Source organism: Alligator mississippiensis, chromosome 6, assembly GCF_030867095.1.
Source record: "Alligator mississippiensis isolate rAllMis1 chromosome 6, rAllMis1, whole genome shotgun sequence".
Classification (NCBI taxonomy): domain Eukaryota; kingdom Metazoa; phylum Chordata; order Crocodylia; family Alligatoridae; genus Alligator; species Alligator mississippiensis.
The window spans coordinates 71,215,105-71,232,893 of record NC_081829.1 but is presented as its reverse complement, the minus strand read 5'-3'; the positions used below and the strand labels follow the sequence as shown (position 1 = coordinate 71,232,893).

The 17,789-nt window shown below is 43.2% G+C and overlaps 1 protein-coding gene across 1 annotated transcript in view; it reads right to left on the bottom strand.

Moving 5' to 3' along the window:
- The window catches only part of CC2D2B (coiled-coil and C2 domain containing 2B), a 112,829-nt gene that overhangs the window by 60,413 nt on the left and 34,627 nt on the right, over positions 1 to 17,789 (bottom strand). Inside the window, exons 11-17 of the mRNA XM_059730334.1 lie at positions 15,706 to 15,846; positions 9,245 to 9,377; positions 8,134 to 8,255; positions 7,445 to 7,622; positions 3,268 to 3,418; positions 1,387 to 1,528; positions 1,160 to 1,298 (exon numbers count right to left, since the gene is read on the bottom strand). Of these exons, the coding sequence (XP_059586317.1) occupies positions 1,160 to 1,298; positions 1,387 to 1,528; positions 3,268 to 3,418; positions 7,445 to 7,622; positions 8,134 to 8,255; positions 9,245 to 9,377; positions 15,706 to 15,846 (1,006 nt within the window). The remainder of the gene's footprint in view (positions 1 to 1,159; positions 1,299 to 1,386; positions 1,529 to 3,267; positions 3,419 to 7,444; positions 7,623 to 8,133; positions 8,256 to 9,244; positions 9,378 to 15,705; positions 15,847 to 17,789) is intronic.

The window sequence follows — 17,789 nt, the reverse complement described above, 5'->3', positions numbered from 1 at the left end:
CCAAAAGCTGGAGAGCAAATCTTACATTTTGTGACTTGTTACCCTTGTGGAAAACAAGAGTCATACAGAGCCCCTCTTTGGAATGTGGTAGTCTTTCAAAGTAGCATAACTCCAATAGTCATCCTGCCTCCCCACTTCTGACTAACACAGCTAATTACATCTCCAGGCAAAAGGCTGCTTACAGACATAAAAAAAAACCCCACAAAAACAAAAGAATACCACATTTTACTAGAAGAAGCAGAGTTTTAGTTCAACCTGGCTCCGCAACATCTGTATAATCAGGCACTTCAGTGGGCCTTTTTGGCACTTTTATCTAAAGCAGATTCAATCAGCTATTAAATAAGTGCCAAAAAAGCTTCACTAAAAGCACCCAATCTATACAGACATTGGCAAGCCAGGTCCAACTAACGCACTGATTCTTCTGGGCATGCACTGGGCTCAGTGCAGAAGTGCACAGAGTTTAAATGTGGCCTGTGGCAGTGAAGCATGATTTAAGTGCCGTTTAAAAAAAAAAATTAACATCTATAAGCAGCCAAAATTACCTTTTCCTTAAATTCCTAAGATACAAAGAATAGATGATGAAAGGGAAAGGGATCCCCATCATTGAATTTTGCCTCATCCACATATTTTCTCACGTCTAAATAATGACTGCAACGACAGAGACTTGAACAGAAAAATAAATATAGTTTATGGTACAAGATGACTGCACTATATCAATCAAGCAGTAATTCAAAATGTGATCTGACACCAAAAGGAAGAATGACCAGAATGGTTCCTAAACAAGAGATATAAATTAGTGAAAGGAAAAAGACGATAAGAAGGGGAGGTTAAAAGAAGGGACAGAGAAGGATTGTCTCTGACTCAGATAATATTAAAAATTAAAATAGAAATTAAAATTAGAATTAGGAGTCTACAATTCTATCTTGGGACTTAATGTACTACATAAACTCAAGATTTTCTCTTGTGTATTTTGACATCTTCAAAAACTTTGATCAAAATTAATCTCATAATTCAGTCCTATGTTATTCATAATCCTGGAACCAAAGATTTCCTGGGAAAATGTATTAGTATTCAGTATTTAGAATTCCTCTAACACAGTTAAGATGATACACAACTATTCTAGATCAACTTGCTAATACTAAAACCTGCTAAATGTTACCAAAATGAAGTCCATCAAATCTGAATATTCAGGATCATTGGGATCAATCTTGACTTTCTTGGCCCATTCAGTAAGTTTCTGTGTGTCAGTGAACCACAAAATTCCAGTAGCTATTTCTTCATCTATATTTCTCGGTATTCTACAACAAAACCATTCAGCATTAATTGGTGAATTTTAATTTTATTTCTTTTCTGACAATCTTCTAGATATCTACGTTTTATTATTACCTGTAAGAAACAGAGTTTAGTGGCTGAAGTATAGATGCTAAGGGAATATTTCCTTCATCAACTGTCCAGGATAAGGAATACATTAGTTTTCCAGACATCACAGGATACAGTTCTTCATTTTCATCGAGAATAAATGGTACATCTGTAAATTTAAAATTTTTGAAAGGAAATACAAATCCAAGACCTGTTACATTTAAAAAAGTTTATTAGATCAACATTTCCCAAATTTTGGAAAGCTGTGACCTTCAGCAAAATGGATTCCCCCACACACAACATGCAACCCTGTCATGCACTGTTAAAGGCTTGCCCATCTTAATTAAAATGTATTTTACATTCCCCAGGATGGTGCTTTACATTCCCAAGTCAAGATTGCATTTGCTTAAGTGATTTCCCAAATGAGGAAGATGCTTTCATGAATTGAGGGCTAGAGGAGGAAAGCACTCATCACCCATATTTTCTGGGAGTATACACAGTCCTTAAGCAGATCTAGCAAAAAAGTTCCTGACAGTGCCAACAGAGGTACAGCAATCTGTTCCTCACTCCAGCAGATCAGAGACTGAAGGGAGATTCTTTGGGGAGGGGGGCAACCCTATTCCCAATCCTTTAGCTATATTGCTTAAGTGTTCCTTGATTTCACATTCAAATTCTGCATCAGAAGACACTTTTTTCTTCTTCTTTAAGAAAAGAATAACTGGACACAAAAACATGAACACTCTTTTTTAGGAAATCCCAGAGGAATTGAAAGCCTTCTGAAAAGATTTAGTAACTAAGAAGTACATGGATACTTTATGAGCCAGAAAAAAGGGCACAAAGGGTTATTAAAATCCTTGCTTTGTAAAAATCTTAAAGCACCTCTTCCATCAACATCCAAGGATAGTCAAAAACAATCTCTTCCCACCAGGTGAGGTATAAGTGCTGATTCATCTTTCACTGCTGTTGCTTCAGAGAGAGCCTTGGCCTTCACAGATCTTCTACCCCCATTTAGAGAATCTGAGCAGACTGGTTTTGTCTTTCACAACTCCTGAAAATAGCTTCAGATACTGTTTCACTGCTCTGAAATAAGCTTCTTTTATAGGAATATAGGACTGGAAGAAATCTCAAGAACTTCAAACCCGTACAAAACCCAACAAATAACTTTAATAAAATGTCCATTTTCAGACCAGTTCAGTCTTTGCTCCTAGCATGCCTATTAAACTGTTCCAAAACCACACTCCTTGGATAATAAAAAACCTTCTAACATCCAGGCTTAGTTTACTAAAAGTGAGTTCACACCCATTTGTTCTTGTGTCAATAGCATCCTTTAACTTAAACAGACATGATGGTCATCCTATGTTTGTCCTGGATGAGACAAGACTCAAACAGGAACAGCAGAAGAGAAGGGCAATAAAATCCTAGATAGTTAAATATCATCTTGATTCTCAAAAAAAGAAAGAACCAACAAGTGTTGGTGCTTCCTGAGCAGTTTATCAACTCTTATTGAAGCATTATTCAAAGAGTAAGTCTACCCTCAATTCAAAGTCAGGACCACAGTTTGTGTAAAATTATCCAAACCAGGTTTAAAGCAGCTAGCTTGGATACAGATAACCAGTGCAACACAAGGTTTAACTTAGGCTGTAAAACACACCTAGGATCCTAGGTAAACTCTTGTAAAGCTATCCTACATTGAGCTCAATGCTGTCATGGCTAGACAGCTATCATTATCCTAGGGTAGCTAGGTTAGAGCTAATGCAGCTATCTCTATGCAAGATCCAAATTACACTTTTGGATTACAGTGTAGACATGCTCAAATAATTTTAAATTTTATTTCCCTACATAAGAAAGCATGATATTACCAGAAGATCACTAAACCAACTTCAAATCATGTTACCATAAGTAACTTACTGCTTCCCACTTCTCCATTTACAGATTCAACTTGTTGATCACAGCTAAACTCCGCCTGTTCCAATACATCTTTTCTTTGAAGTACAATATTGTCAGGAATAGGTAAGTATATTTTAGCCAAAAACGTTTTTCTTTTAGCAGATTCATAAATCTAAAAATAAAACAGACTGCTTCAATTTAAAAAGTTGTGTTAGTAAAGGAAAAGACCAAGCAAATAGATTCTGGAAGAAGTTCAAGGAAGAAACTGATACTTCAAGAAGGTACAATAAATAAAAAGCAAGAGATTAACATTACACAGAGAGATAATGCAAACAGATCCAGTTTTTCATTACATAGTATCTAAATTCAGCACAGCCTTTGTCATAGATATTCTTGTAAACCTTTCTGAGGTAATGAATTACTATTATCCCTCCTATAAAAACAAAAGCCCCCTTTACATGTGAAGGTAAAGGCACAATGGGATCTAATGCAAGATCTGTACAAATCATTCCCATGCCACATATGCTGACAAAATTCCCAGCCGCAGGGGAGACACTGCTACAGGTGAAAATTAAAGTTTGATAGCAACCAGCTATAAAGTTTGTACATATTTTTGAGGTCTAACTTTATAGCTTGTTGGAGCTTTTTATGGTATGATAGCTTCTCTGAATGTGTAGCTAGTTTTAAGGTAATTGCACAATTAACCAGCTAATTGTGCAATAACTGTAACATGTAGAAGGGGCCTAAGAAACAGTGGGTAGACCTATACAGCATAATGCAGTGATGCAGAGATACCTGATCTAGTTCTGAAGAATCTAGCTTGGGTACCAGAACCAATATAACTGTGATTTGTCTAGCCTAATTGATTTTGCAAAAAAAATTAACTGAGCGCAGATCTCTATTGGGTTTAATTAAGCTTGCTAAAAAGCAGATTAGCTTAGACAGAGATTTGTGTTAATGTGACTATTTTGCTTCTGACACCTGAGCTACCCCAACCTGGCACTGCTTTGTGCTCTGCAGGAATACCCAGAGTGACTAATGTCCAGACCACAAAGGTATTTTAATGCCCAACTCCCATGGATACACAATAACTTTGTGCATGCAGGTCTAAATATCTTATGCCCATGGCAAACAAATAATATATGGTACTAGAGGGAATTAAACCTGGATTTTCCCAATACCAGACCTGTCACCCTACCCAATGGGCCAATATTTATTTCAAATTGTAAACTGCTTGCACATATGTACATGCACAGATTGCATGTACATAATTACAGGCATACTTTAGATAACCACTTCTGAAAATCTGTTGAGGTATTTTTGTATGCTATTTATACAAAGCTCAACTAAAACTTAAAAGAATATAATAAGTGTCTGATCATTAAAGCCATCAATTCATAAAGTTTAGGATCCTTTACTTTATCTAAATTCTTCTACCTACACTTAATTCCTCTACTCTGGCACACTGGCTATACAATTTAACCTGGCTCCCCAGCACACATCCACAGCCTTGATTTGACCATATCAACAGATGGAAAATCCAACACTTCCTTTTGTAATGTTCCAACAATTAATCATGCTCCCTGCTAAAAACTGTGCCTAATTCATAATTTGATTTTGACTGGCTTTAACGTCCAACCATTGTTTACTGGTAAGATTTCACTGTGCCATGATTAGAGCCTTTAGTGACAGTATCTTCTCTTCTGATGGTACTTCAGTACTCTTAATTCCTCTGCCTAAAGAAAAGGGAAAGAACCAGGAAGACAACTAAGGGAGAAAGCAGAACTTAAACTGACAAATACCACACAAAACAGGAGAGAGGCAAAGGCTGCCAACTGCAACCAAAAGAAACAACAATGAAATGTGGTCCTCTGTTTTTCCTTTTTAATTTTTTAAAGATAGCTGTAGTAACAGGAAGAAGAGTCATTATGATGATAATGATAAGAAGAAGAAAGAAGTGCTTCTTTCTTTCAAGAAAGGCTTTGAATGGATTTGTAGGACACAAGCACAAACTGATAAAAGCATTCTGTCCCTAGCCAAGGCAGCTGAGAGAAACTGAGAAGGAGGATGTATTCACTGTCCTTTTCTTCTATTGGCAAGAGGCACAAGGAAGGATGCACTCTATAGTTATTGCTTGAGGCACATGGTTTTCACAGTTGGACTGTACATGCTGACAATAATCACTCAAAAATCACTCATAAAAACATTTTATATGAACGGTCTCAAGCCACAAAGAAATACACAATCTGTACAAATGCCCTGTCTTTATCAATATTTGCTATTCTGTCAATCTTTGCTTTTAAAAGTTATGGACAACAAGGTTATTTCAAGTCTACTTTCAAATCATTAATAAATACTAAATAACACTTGGCCTAGTACTGATTTAACTAAAAACAGCCCCAGTTGATGCTAATTCTCCAGTTACAGTTCTCCACTGATAATTACTTTTTGAGGTCTGTCATTAAGGGCCATTCTATATATTCAGATAAAGGCACAATAAGATCTAGTGCACAATCTACACAATCATGCCTCCTACGATGCCACACGTGCATGACAGGAGGTGCAATTGTGGGATTGTGCATTAGATCCTATTGCACCATATCACTGCTTCAAGGGGATAAAGCGTTTTTCCTGCTGCCCTCTCCGTGAGCCCCACTGAGAGCCCCACAGCTGAGGTGGCTTGGCAGGGGGGAAGGGGGCAGCATGCTCCCCACTGCAAGCACCACAGTTGACAACACTACCACCACTGCAAGACTTATCAGCTGCAGGCTGGCAACAGATGGTGCACCCCTGTGGCTGGGAGCCCCTTAGTTGATGGGGCTCCCAGCCACAGAAGAGTACTTGGCCCCACGTTCAATTAATGCTAATGGAGAATTAGAAAAACCTACAAAGTTATTCCATTTTTTGTGGAATTGTTTTGTAGCTTACTGCTTGTTTTATCATCCAGTCATTAATTGGCTGAATGTGTAGCTGGGTTACAACTTAAGGCATGATTACCTGTTTAATCATGCCTTAAATGTAATGTGTAGAAGGTGCCAGAGTTAGCTTTTAATCTTTTTAATGCAGAACATAGGGCAAGATGGCCCCTTAAACTAACTGATTCAGAGAGGCATGAGCTGTCATAAGCAAAAACCTACTTTGTCAAATGCTAGCAGGTGAGATAATTTTCTGAACCAGGGAGTATCTTAGGCCTCCTCTATACATTATAGGTAACATGCAATTACCTGGTTACTTGCGCAATTACCTTAAGACAAGCTACTCGTGCCAAGTACCCATCATGGTATAAAAAGCACCAACCAGCTATAAAGTTAGACCCCCAAAAATGTGTACTAACCTTAAAGCTGATGGCCATCAAGTTTTCATTTGCACATGTAGCAGGGTCTCCTCCATATAGCACCATGCCCAGTGTGAAACCACTGAGCCTTGGGCTCCTACACATGGGAACTTGTTTCTTGCCAGTGCAGAGGGAGCCCAGGATCCCAGCAATAAGGCGGGCTGGGATCTAATGAGTAATCCCATACAATAGTGTCTCCTGCCAAGCACATGTAGCCTGGCAAGAGGCATGACTTGTGTGAATAATACATTAGATCCCATCACACCTTTACCTGCACATGTAGAGGAGGCCTAAAATACCACCAAAAGTTTAATAATATAGCCAGGCACCCAGGGCACCTGCATTACATGAGGCACCGGTGACTTCCAGCTGCCACCATGCCAGTGGCACAAGTGCATGGCTGCAGTAGCAACAGTTATTTTCCAACTTCGCTAACCCACCATCTCCTTACCTATTCCACCCAAATTATGCTAGTGCATGATACCCTGCCCTACCTTCTGCCTGACTTCGGGCTAACAAGGCAGACCACTGTCTCAATCTTAATGCATGACCACGCAAAACATCAGCAGTTGAATGCTGCATAGCATTAAAGCCTCTCAGAGTCTAAAGTATTACATAATAACTCATTAATAAATTAAATCTATTTTTGACAAGCTTATGTTGACTGGTATCTAGTATATTTCTAGCTTGGTAATGATTGAATTCCACAACAGTTTTTCATTTATTTTGCCCAGGACTTATGGCAGGCTAACTGACCTATAATTACCCTCTAACACAAGTCTTTTTATGGACTTTAAAGGGAGTTATAGAAAGCCTCAAGTGTGGTATAGAAGTAAAGCACACAAGTAAATTAAATAACTATACCTCCAATCGAAGAGATTCAGGCCAATTTAATAACTGAATATTAAAAGTTTGCTGAAAAATCACTTTAAAATCCAGCTGGAGGTGAGCCACGGAAGTACAAGAGACTTGCTTTTCATTGTAAAATATTTTAATAAAGTATTGTTTCTTCTGTACTTTTGTTCTTCTCTTCTGTTCATGCCTAAAAATTAATGAATATGGATTTAATTAACTCTAAATAATCAAACCAAACCATAATCTAATGTCAATAGTTACCACAGTAACAATATTGATTATAGCAGTTAATGCCAAGGGAATATAAATCATATATTTTTTGCCAAAGGTTAATTTTCACTACATAATAAAGAGATTATTTAGGCCCCATTCCCACATCTGCTAAACTGTACACACAGTGAGTAGTTATAATGACTTCATAGTCCATAAAGTAAAATATATGCATTCTTCTTTGCAGGATGGTGCCCTTAAACTTTATTTAATAAGAGATTTATAGGGTTCTGATTTTTAAACCAATCCCTTTTTTCACAGTTTTAACATAAATGAACTATTTTTGAAGCTTTTTACTATCAAATGATGTACTAATACTAACACATTAAATTTAAATAATACTTACCCACTCATTATTCTATACAAGTAGAGAAGTAAATCTTTTGCAAAGACTGATGCTTTATTATTTTAAAGTGCTTACAACTTACATGGGACACTTAAACATCGGTGTTACTTCTGCAGCCAGAGTGAGATGTGGTATGAAAATAGATTCCTTTATCTCTTGAAGTTCAGCTGAACTTTCAAATGAAATAGTTGAATCCAAAAGACCCTAGAAGTCAATAAGAGTATGTTCAGCTGAAATGTTAATTTCCTGCATTCAGTATTGTCACAACCCAATTATAATAGTGCCCATGTCACAAGCAAGTGAAACCATTCAAAGCAGTTTTATTTTTCACTAGGTTAACCAAGGGTTAACAAGATGATAATAACAGCCTTCTTTGTTGAGTATGCCAAAAAGAAATTTATTGCTGCGCCACTAACAGAGATAAAACTTTTGCCTTCTTTGCTTTTACATAAATCATTATAACTGGTCAGAGTAATACAGGGAGTAGCCCTAAAATAACACCCTAGCGAAACCGCTATATAATTGGCGATTCTAATTAAATTTATGATGTGGCGAAAAGCAATTGGCTATTACACAAATAAAACCCGTTTTCACTTCCATGAAGTCGGAGAGAGTGACTCCGTATACACCTGGAGACCTCTGACATACGTGTCAGAGTAAACTGGCAATTTGATCGCTTGCCAGTTCGCCCCCTGTCTAGACCCAATCTCAGACGTAATCAACGACCGCCGGCCCGACCTTCTACCCAACCACTTTTGCAAACTGACCTACTTTGCAGACCGACCTCATGAACTCTAAGCTGTAACTAACCAAGTATCTCTGACCTCCGTCTTTTACCACCTTGACGGCGTGAGTAAATAATCTTGCTTTACAACCGATAAGCGTCTGCCTAATTAATTCCACTCCAAGAGTCACAAGTACCTGCCTGACAGCCTTCTAAGGTCCTGACCCCTTTGCTGCAGTGCACGGCAGCGACAAGTATCTAAACTAAATTATTCCCTGAGGCCCTTTTGAAAATTCCGCCCTAAATTTGCACTATACAACATTCCTTCAATTTCCACAATATGAAAATAACTGTTGTAACATGAAAGCAAGGAAAAGTATACTACTTTTATAAAAGTCAGGGGCAACATTTCTAAGAAACCCAATATGAAAAAATGATCAGACATATACCATAACTAATATTTTATTACCTTCTGTTTTCTCCAAATTTCTGAAAAATGCTCCTGGTGACCATTATCTTCTCTCACTAGCACTGTCTCTCTTTTAAGATCTTGTGCTAATTCTACTTTATAGTCATCAACTTCCTTTTTCTTAATAAGCCCTCTGAAATATGAATTAAAAAAAAAACATTTAAACATTGCAAACAGAAAAAATGTATTAAATGCTAGAATTTTACCAGGTAAAACAGGAATTTTAAAATGCAATCTCCCGATAAATCTGAATTTGAAGCTCATGGGCAGATACCAACAATATCAAACTTTTTAGAGTTAACTGCTTGACCACTAATTTAATTGCAGGGGGATTAGAACAAATTTTAAAAAATCCTGAACCTCTCCAAGATACGGAGGCTCAAAAAAACTGAATTTCTTAAAATTAATTTTCATTATATCAAAATGAACTTCACACTTAGCAAGAATGTATAAGAACAGATAGAGAAAAATCAATCACAAAACCTCAGGGGTAGCTTACCTAACCTAAAACAAAAAAGATGAGAGAGCTGGAAAAAAATGGATCTGTAGTATACTAGTATCAGCAAAATTCCTGTTTTAGAAAATTATATTGCAAATTTATAATCCCAAATTTTCCTTCTTGGCTGAAAGAAAGTACTTCTCTTGCATCCAAAGCTGGCTAACAGGACATCACTCAAGAAACAAACAGGCAGTCTCACCTATTTGTATAGCTCGTTGTACCCAAATGTTCCTAAAATTACAAACTGGGTCTTAATTGCTAATTTAAACTTTTGTTTCCTTTTAATTTGCAGTAATTTTAAATACTAATAAGTACGTTTTTTTAAAAGAGTTAGTTCTGCAATTCAGACAGGGTGTCAGGGCACCATGGGGTGTTGCCAGATCCTTTAAAGTATAGTTGGAGGTATGAGGAGATAAGGGTAGGGTGGTCACTGACTCATCCCCAGAATACAGGACATCCTTTTGGTGAGAGGCAGGCCCCCTCTCAGCCAATCAGTGGTGAGGGGTGGGGTCACTGCTTCCTCAGGCAATCAGTGGGGGGGGGGACATGGCCCCTTGGCCAATCAGCAGGAAGGGGAGAGGGCCACTACAAGAAGGCCACCTCCTTCCCTGTGAACCCTGCCTCTCCTCATTGTCCGCCATTCTAGCTCTAAGCATAGCCATTAGAATTATGAGAACAAGTGATTGACACACATTTCCAGTAAATGAACTAAAAAGAGGATGTTTAGCTGTCTGGTCCTCATTGAGAAATGAATAGGGGACAAAGTTTAAAAACAGGATGGTCCAGTATAAAACAGGACCAATGGCCACCCTAGATAAGGGAGGTTTGAGGAGATAAGCACTAGGGCTGTACAAAACAGCACCATTTCACTTCGACTTCTGTTTTGACGTTTCAATGGAACAGTGTTTCATTTTGAGTTTAGTTTCATTCTGAAAGCACTGTTCCATTTCATTTTGTTGAAACAGTTTCGCTGTTTCAATGCTGTTTCGAGTTTTACCCACACCCCCAGAGGAGTCTGGCAGAGCCCTCCCAGGGGCACGGGTGGGAGGCTGCCGCTGCCACCTGGGACCAGCGCTGGGAGCTGAGCCCGGTAGAGGGAGGCAGAGTGCAGCGCCAGTGGTGCGCGCTGCCCCCCTCCACTGGGCAGCAAGCCACTGGGCGCTGAGCCCAGTGGAGAGGGGTGGCATGTAGTCAGTGCTGGCAGTGCATGCCGCCTCCCTCCACCAGGCAAGCTGCTAGTTGCTGACCCCGATGGAGGGGGGTGGTGTGCAGCCCTGAGCCCAGTGAAGGGAGGTGGAGTGCAGCCCCAGTGCTGCAAGCTCCCTCCCTCCACCAGGCAGCATGCCACTGGGTGCTGAGCCTGGTGAAGAGGGGTGGCACGCAGTGCTGGCAGTGCACGCTGCCTCCCTCCACCAGGCTCAGCTCCCAGTGGCTCCAGCCCTGTCCAACTGCCCGCCTCCTGCCACCGGGCTGGGCTCCATGGGGCTGGTGGAGCCGATTGGAGTGCAGCCCAGCATTGGGAGGCAGGCAGAACTGACACTGCATTCCCATCAGCTCTGCCAGCCCCACAGAGTGCAGCCTGGTAGCAGGAGGTGAGGAGAGCCAGGGCTGTGCTCCCCGCTTGGCTGAGCCACATGGGGCTCTAGAGCCGCTTGGACCGCAGCCCTGGCTCCACCCCTGCCTCCTACCACCTGGCTGCTGCTTCTATACTCAAAACTTCTGAAACATTTTGACTGCCCTCATTACATTTTGAGGCTGTTTTGAAGCCCTTTGTTTTGTTTTCATTTCACTATGCATAGTAAAACTAGCAAGTATGGCAAAATACCAGCTTGGCTTAATAGGGAACTCTTCAATGAGATAAAACACAAAAAGGAAGCTTAGAAGAATGGAAACTTGGACAAACAATTAGGGAGGAGCATAGATGTGTTGTTCAAGCATCCAGGGATGGAATCAGAAAGGCCAAATGCAATTGGAGTTGTAGCTCACAAAAGACATGAAGGGTTTCTACAAGTATGTCAGCAACAAATAGAAAAACACGGGAAGTCTGGGTCCCTTGCTGAATGGGGGAGGCAACCTAATGAAAGATGATGTGGAAAAGGTTGAAGTATTCAATGCCTTTTTTACCTCCATCTTCACAGGCAAGGTCAGCTCCCAGACTACTGCACCTGGCAGCACAGTTTGGGGAGAAGGTGAGCAGCCAACAGGGGCAAAAGAACAGGTTAAGGACTGTGAAAGGAGAGGCAAAAGACTCGCCAGCTCACCCCAGACTCCCTCCTGATGCACCCCGATACTCACCACAGGGGGGAAGAAGAGCAGCAGCTGAGGAGAGACGCCAAGGCAGGCTTGGCAGTTCTGGAGCTGCCTGAGCCTGTGAATCAGAAGGCATCAGGGGCATGGCCTCGGAGAGGCACGGGCTGCTCAAAAAGCAGCTGGAAACACAGCTGGCCCAGCACCAGAAGGAGCGGGGTGGAATGCCGCCAGGGAGCACGAGCCCTAGGTGCAGGGGAAGGAGGCTGAGTGTCTGCTGGAGGACGTCGGCAGGCGAGACAAGGAGCCCAAGCCCTAGGAACAGGGGGACACCGGGGAGCTCTGCCAGAAGGAAGCAGCCCCCCGGGATGCCCAGGAGGAGAGCCAAGGCCCTGACAGGGAGCCCAGGTACTGCAACAGGGTGTGGCAACAAGGGGCCACCAACACCCTTAGGCAATCCAACATGGAGGGAGGCGTGAGAGACCATGTAGCCCTGCGTGGGAGAGACGGGCAACACCAGCTGGTGGGACCCAAGCAGCATAGCTGCAGGTCAAGTGGGGTGAAAGGGGGAAGGGACATGGACCCAAGAGGGCCAGCAGAGGCCCGGCACAGGGCGGCCTACCCTTCCAAATGCCTGCTAGGCAGAGAGGGACAGCAGAGTCCTTGGCAAGACTGATGGTGTCTGGGAGACAAGATCCCAGGAGCCTGTCAGTGGACGCTGACCTCTTACATTCAGTTTTACTTCTAAGTTGCAGTTAACTCCGGACCAGGGAGTGTTTAGTTGCCTAGGCCTCAGTCCAAATATGAAGGATGGCCTTGGGAGGAGTGATGGCCAAGACAACCTGACCCTTGGAGGCAGGCAGCGTGGATGAGACAGGATCATCCCAGTGTAAGACCTGCAGAGAGCAGAGTCTGCCCCTGGCCATTGATGTGGTGAGGGTGGGTTAAAAGGGAGGTTGGAGCCTCATGAAGAAACACAGGGTTGAGATCTCCTACGGCCACCTACAGGGAACTGCCTCACAAGAAAAGAATACCAAATATCAAAAACATGGCAGGCGAGCAGGAGCAGCACCCAAACCATCTGAGTGGTGCCAAATCCGGATCTCACCCTGACGTTGCTGGGGAGCAAGGCATCAATCAAGAAGGGACTAAAGCCCTAGAACACCTACCAGTGGCAGGGACTATTTTGCAAAGTTGGATGTGTACAAGTCTGAAGGCCAGATGAATGCACCCAAAGGTACTGAGGGAATTGGTTGATGTGACTACAGAGCCCCTGGCCAATATCTTTGAAAACTCATGGCAATCAGGAGAGGTTCCAGATGATTGCAAAAGGGCAAATATAGTGCCCATCTTTAAGAAAGCAAAGAAAAAAGATCCAAGAAACTACAGACCAGTCATCCTCACCTCAGTCCCTAGAAAAATCATGGAGCAGGTCCTTAAGGAATCCATTTCTAAGCACTTGGAGGAGAAGAAGGTAATTAGGAACAGTCAGCATGGATTAACTAAGGGCAAGTCATGCTTAACCAACCTAATTGCCTTCTATAATGAGATGACTGGTCTGTGGATGCAGGAAGAGCAGTGGATGTGATATACCTTAACATTAGCAAGGCTTTTGATATGGTCTTCCACAACATTCTCACAAGCAAGCTAAGGAAGTATGGGTTGGAGGATTCAACTGTAAGGTGTATGGAAAACTCGCTGGATCATCACGCTCAAAGGGTAATAATCAATGACTCAATGTCTAGTTGTGAGCCAGTATCAAATGGAGTGTCCCAAGGGTCAATCCTGGGGCTGTTTTTGTTCAATATCTTTGTCAATGACTTGGAAGATGAGCCAGCAAGTTTATGGAGGACATCAAGCTGAGAGGGAGTAGTAGATATGCTGGAGAGTAGGGCTAGGATTCAGATTACCCAGAGATGAATTAATGCACAGGCCAGCAGGGCCCAGGCTCAGGGGCCCCTGAATCCCTAGGTTTCCTTGGAAAACAGCAGGTTTTCCCTTGCAGGTGGGCAGCCCACAAGGGGTCCTGCTTGGGGCTTCCAGGAGATGCAGGGATGGAGCCAGTCTCTTCCCAGTGGGGAGGCTGGGCTGGGCTGGGCTGGGCTGGGCTGGGCTAGGAATGCCGCACCTCTGTGAGCGGGAGTGGTATGGGCAGGTGGCAGCGACAGCACTGGAAGGGGTGGCTACAGCAAATTTTGGAGTGGCTATAGTCTCCCCTCCCCCTCACACCACTCCTGTGCATGGCCACACATTGCCAGGAACAAAGCTGGATAAGCAGCTCCCTTTAGTTAAGTCTCTGGAGGGGAAGGGACATGGGGAAGGCAGATTGAGGCCCCCACAGTGAGGGAGGGAGTGGGGCAGCGGCTGGGGCTGGGGGCACTGTCTAGCCAGGGTGGTGCATGGGACCCAAGGCCGGGGCAGGGAGTGGGATGGACATACAGGCAGCTCATCCAGGAGGCATGTGGGGGAAAGAAGAGCCCTGAGCCCATAGTGGGCAGCCTATGTCTGCCCTCGCTCTGCTGGGCTTTACTCCAGCCATGGAAGGAGGAGAGAGGATGGAGAGCAGGGAGGAGAACCAGGCACCCCCAGCCTGGCTGTGTCCACCTAGCCTCACCCATGGGGCACAGAGACCTGACCTGCCCTTGACAGCTACAGCACCAGGAGGGGAAGGGGCCTCTCCCCCTGCTGGAATCAAGCTGCATGGAGGGGACGGGGCCTCCAATTCTGTGTTTGCCCAGGGCCTCATTAAATCTTAATCCTCCTCTGAGAGCAACCTAGACAAATTGGAGGATTGGACCAAAACAAATAGCATAAGTTCAATAAAGACAAGTGCAAAGTCCTGCACTTAGGACATAACTATCCCATGCACTGATACAAACAGGCGGCTGACTGGCTCAGCAGCAGCACTGTGGAAAATGACCTGGGGGTTAAAATGAACAATAAATTGAATATAAGCCAACAGTGTGCCCTTGACCTGGAAGATGAGGAGGAGCATTGCCAGTAGATCAAGGGAAGTGATTATTTCCCTCTATTTGGCACTGGTGAGGCCACATCTGGAGTACTGTGTCTAGGTTTGGACACCCCGCCCCCCGCACTACAGAAAGGATGTGGGCAAACTGGAGACAGTCCAGCAGAGGGCAACAAAAATGGTTAGAGGGTTGGGGAACATGATTTATGAGGAGAGGCAGGGGGAACTGGGATTATTTAGCGTGAAGAGAAGACTGAGAGATTTAATAACAGCCTTCAACTACCTGAAGGCTGGTTCCAAAGAGGATGGAACTAGACTGGTCTCAGTGGTGGCAGATAACAGAACAAGGAGCAGTGGTCTCAAGTTGCAACAAGGAAAGTTTAGGTTAGATATTAGGAAAAGCTCTCTCATAAAGAGGGTAGTAAAGCACTGGAACAGGTTGTCAAATCTCCATCCTTGGAAGATTTTATGATCTGAGTAGACAAAGCCCTGGCTTTGTCTCCAACAAACAAAGTTGGAAATGGTTGGAAATGGTCCTGCTAGTTGGAGATGGTCTAGTTGGAGATGGTCCTGCTTTGAGCAGGGGGTTAGACTAGATGACCTCCTGAGGTCCCTTCCAATCCTAATTTTCTATGATTCTATTATCCCTATTTTACTTTCTGTAAATTTTAATTTGATATTTCAATAAAATTATTCTAAGTGTTACAAGACCTTTAAAAAGGCTCTGGAAAAAATGTATTCACTTACTTTTGAAACTGTAACTTTACAGATGTACTTGTATATTCTTGGTGTCTACGCAAAGATTTTATTTGTTTCCAAACTTTTAATATGCTATGCATTAGAGAGAGATCTTTTTGCTTTTCTATGTCATACAGGCTCTTGGTATCTCTGCAATAAACGTATATGTAAGAATTCAGCAAATTCAGTTCTCCAATTACTAATAAAAAAGTAACAATAGTAAAATTTTTACTTGTCTGTAACCTGACAGCCAAATTTAGTTTTAAGTAGCACTTTCAAACACAAGCACTTTTAAAAAAAATAACTTGTCACTCCTTTTTTGCAATTATACTGATAGATATTTTCACTTACAACACAAATAAATGTGGATTTGTTCCTTTGCTCATTTCAAGTAGAATAGGGAGAATGATATGCAAGAAAAGAAGGCAAGATGCCTGAGATACAAAGAAATTCACTGCACAAATCTAAGAGTTCAATCTGTCATGGTCACCTTTATGACAAATTATGTCTTATTTCCTACATTTGTTCTTTGAAATTCTATATTAGTAGCCAACCACCACTGCAAAGATGATTGAAGAAAGGTGCCCTGAGATACTGGTTTACAGATATCCAGATAGAATGCTCTGCCTTTCTCTGCTTTATGATCTGAATGTGAGATGGGAGATTGAAATTATAAAGTTATTTTATCATTTTATTTTTTCTTGTGTAATGGTACCTGTATACATACTTGCTTCTGTTATTTAGAGATTATGACAAAGCAAAATCACAGAACTAAATGATCCATGAATTTTGGAGATAATCTGATACAGATCTACATTTCCTTTTGTTTATCATTCAAGATTTAATGGGTACCCAAACTGTAGATTAACCAAAATGACTAACAAAGGAAATGTAATTCATTTTTATTAGAAAAACACAAAGCTTGACAATGGACTGACCACAAAAGCAGCACCATGAAGGCATTTTTTAAAAGTTCTTGTTAATCAGTTATAAAAGGATGCATCTTTCTGGTACACACAACAAGGGTACAAGATGCATTGTCTAGGCCAGTGGTCTCCAACCTTTTGAAGTAGGAGATCACTTTTTGAATTAATATGCAACCCAAGATCTACTGCAGTCTACCCTCCACCTCCCACCCCTGCCCAGCAAGTCAGTCAGGGGTGGCACATTGAGGCAGAGGGAGAAAAAATTATTGGGGGCAAGCCGCCCCAGCTCATAAGTCTGTGGGGGAAGAGGCAGGGAGAGGGGAAAGGACTGTGGGATGGGGTGGGGTGGGGTGGGGTGGGGTGGGGGAGCTGGGCAGATCAAGGCCCCAATGGGGAGGGAGGGAGCAGAGCACAGACAGGAGCAGAAGCAGGGGCTGGGGGGAGAGGGCCCCCCACTGGGCCAGGTGGTGGGACAAGCAGAGGCCTGGGGGGCATGTGTGCCATGCCCCGCCCTACTTGTCCCACCCCGCCTGGCCCAGCCAGGCCCCCAACCCCACTCCCTCACCCACTGCTGGGACCCCAATCTGCCCCTCTCCCCACAGTGGTGAGGGAGGGAGTGGGGCTGGAGCAGGCCCTGCACAGATAGAACACAGGATGAAGCCACGACTGGCTCATCGGGGGGGGGGGCAGGGACGGGGAGGCAAGTAGCTCAGGATGGCAAGGGGGTGTGCGCCCCTGAATCTGCGTGGGGCAAGGTAGGATGATGCTGGTGCTGCGCTGGGCTCATCCGAGGAGGGGTGTTGTGGCTGGGTGGCAGCGGTGCTGGGAATGGGTCGCTGCAGCCATGCAAATATTTGCCCTAGTCCCCCCAACATCCCTCCCAGCACCACTGTCACCCACTCCAAGCACAGCATAGCCCAGCCCCCACTGGAAAGAGCCTGGAACAGCTTCTCAGCCCCAGCCCACAGTGGCAGCCCCCCCCCCACACACACAGATCCCAGGCACATGGCCCCCATATCCACAGGGAAAGAAGGGGCTGGGGATGGGAGGCTGTACCAGGGTCTTCCTGGCAGGGGTTGGGCCGTGTTGTGCTGCACGTGGAGTGGCCAGTGGCAGCACTGGAAGGGTGGGTTGTAGGGCTTTGCCAAACTTTCAGGTGGCTGCACC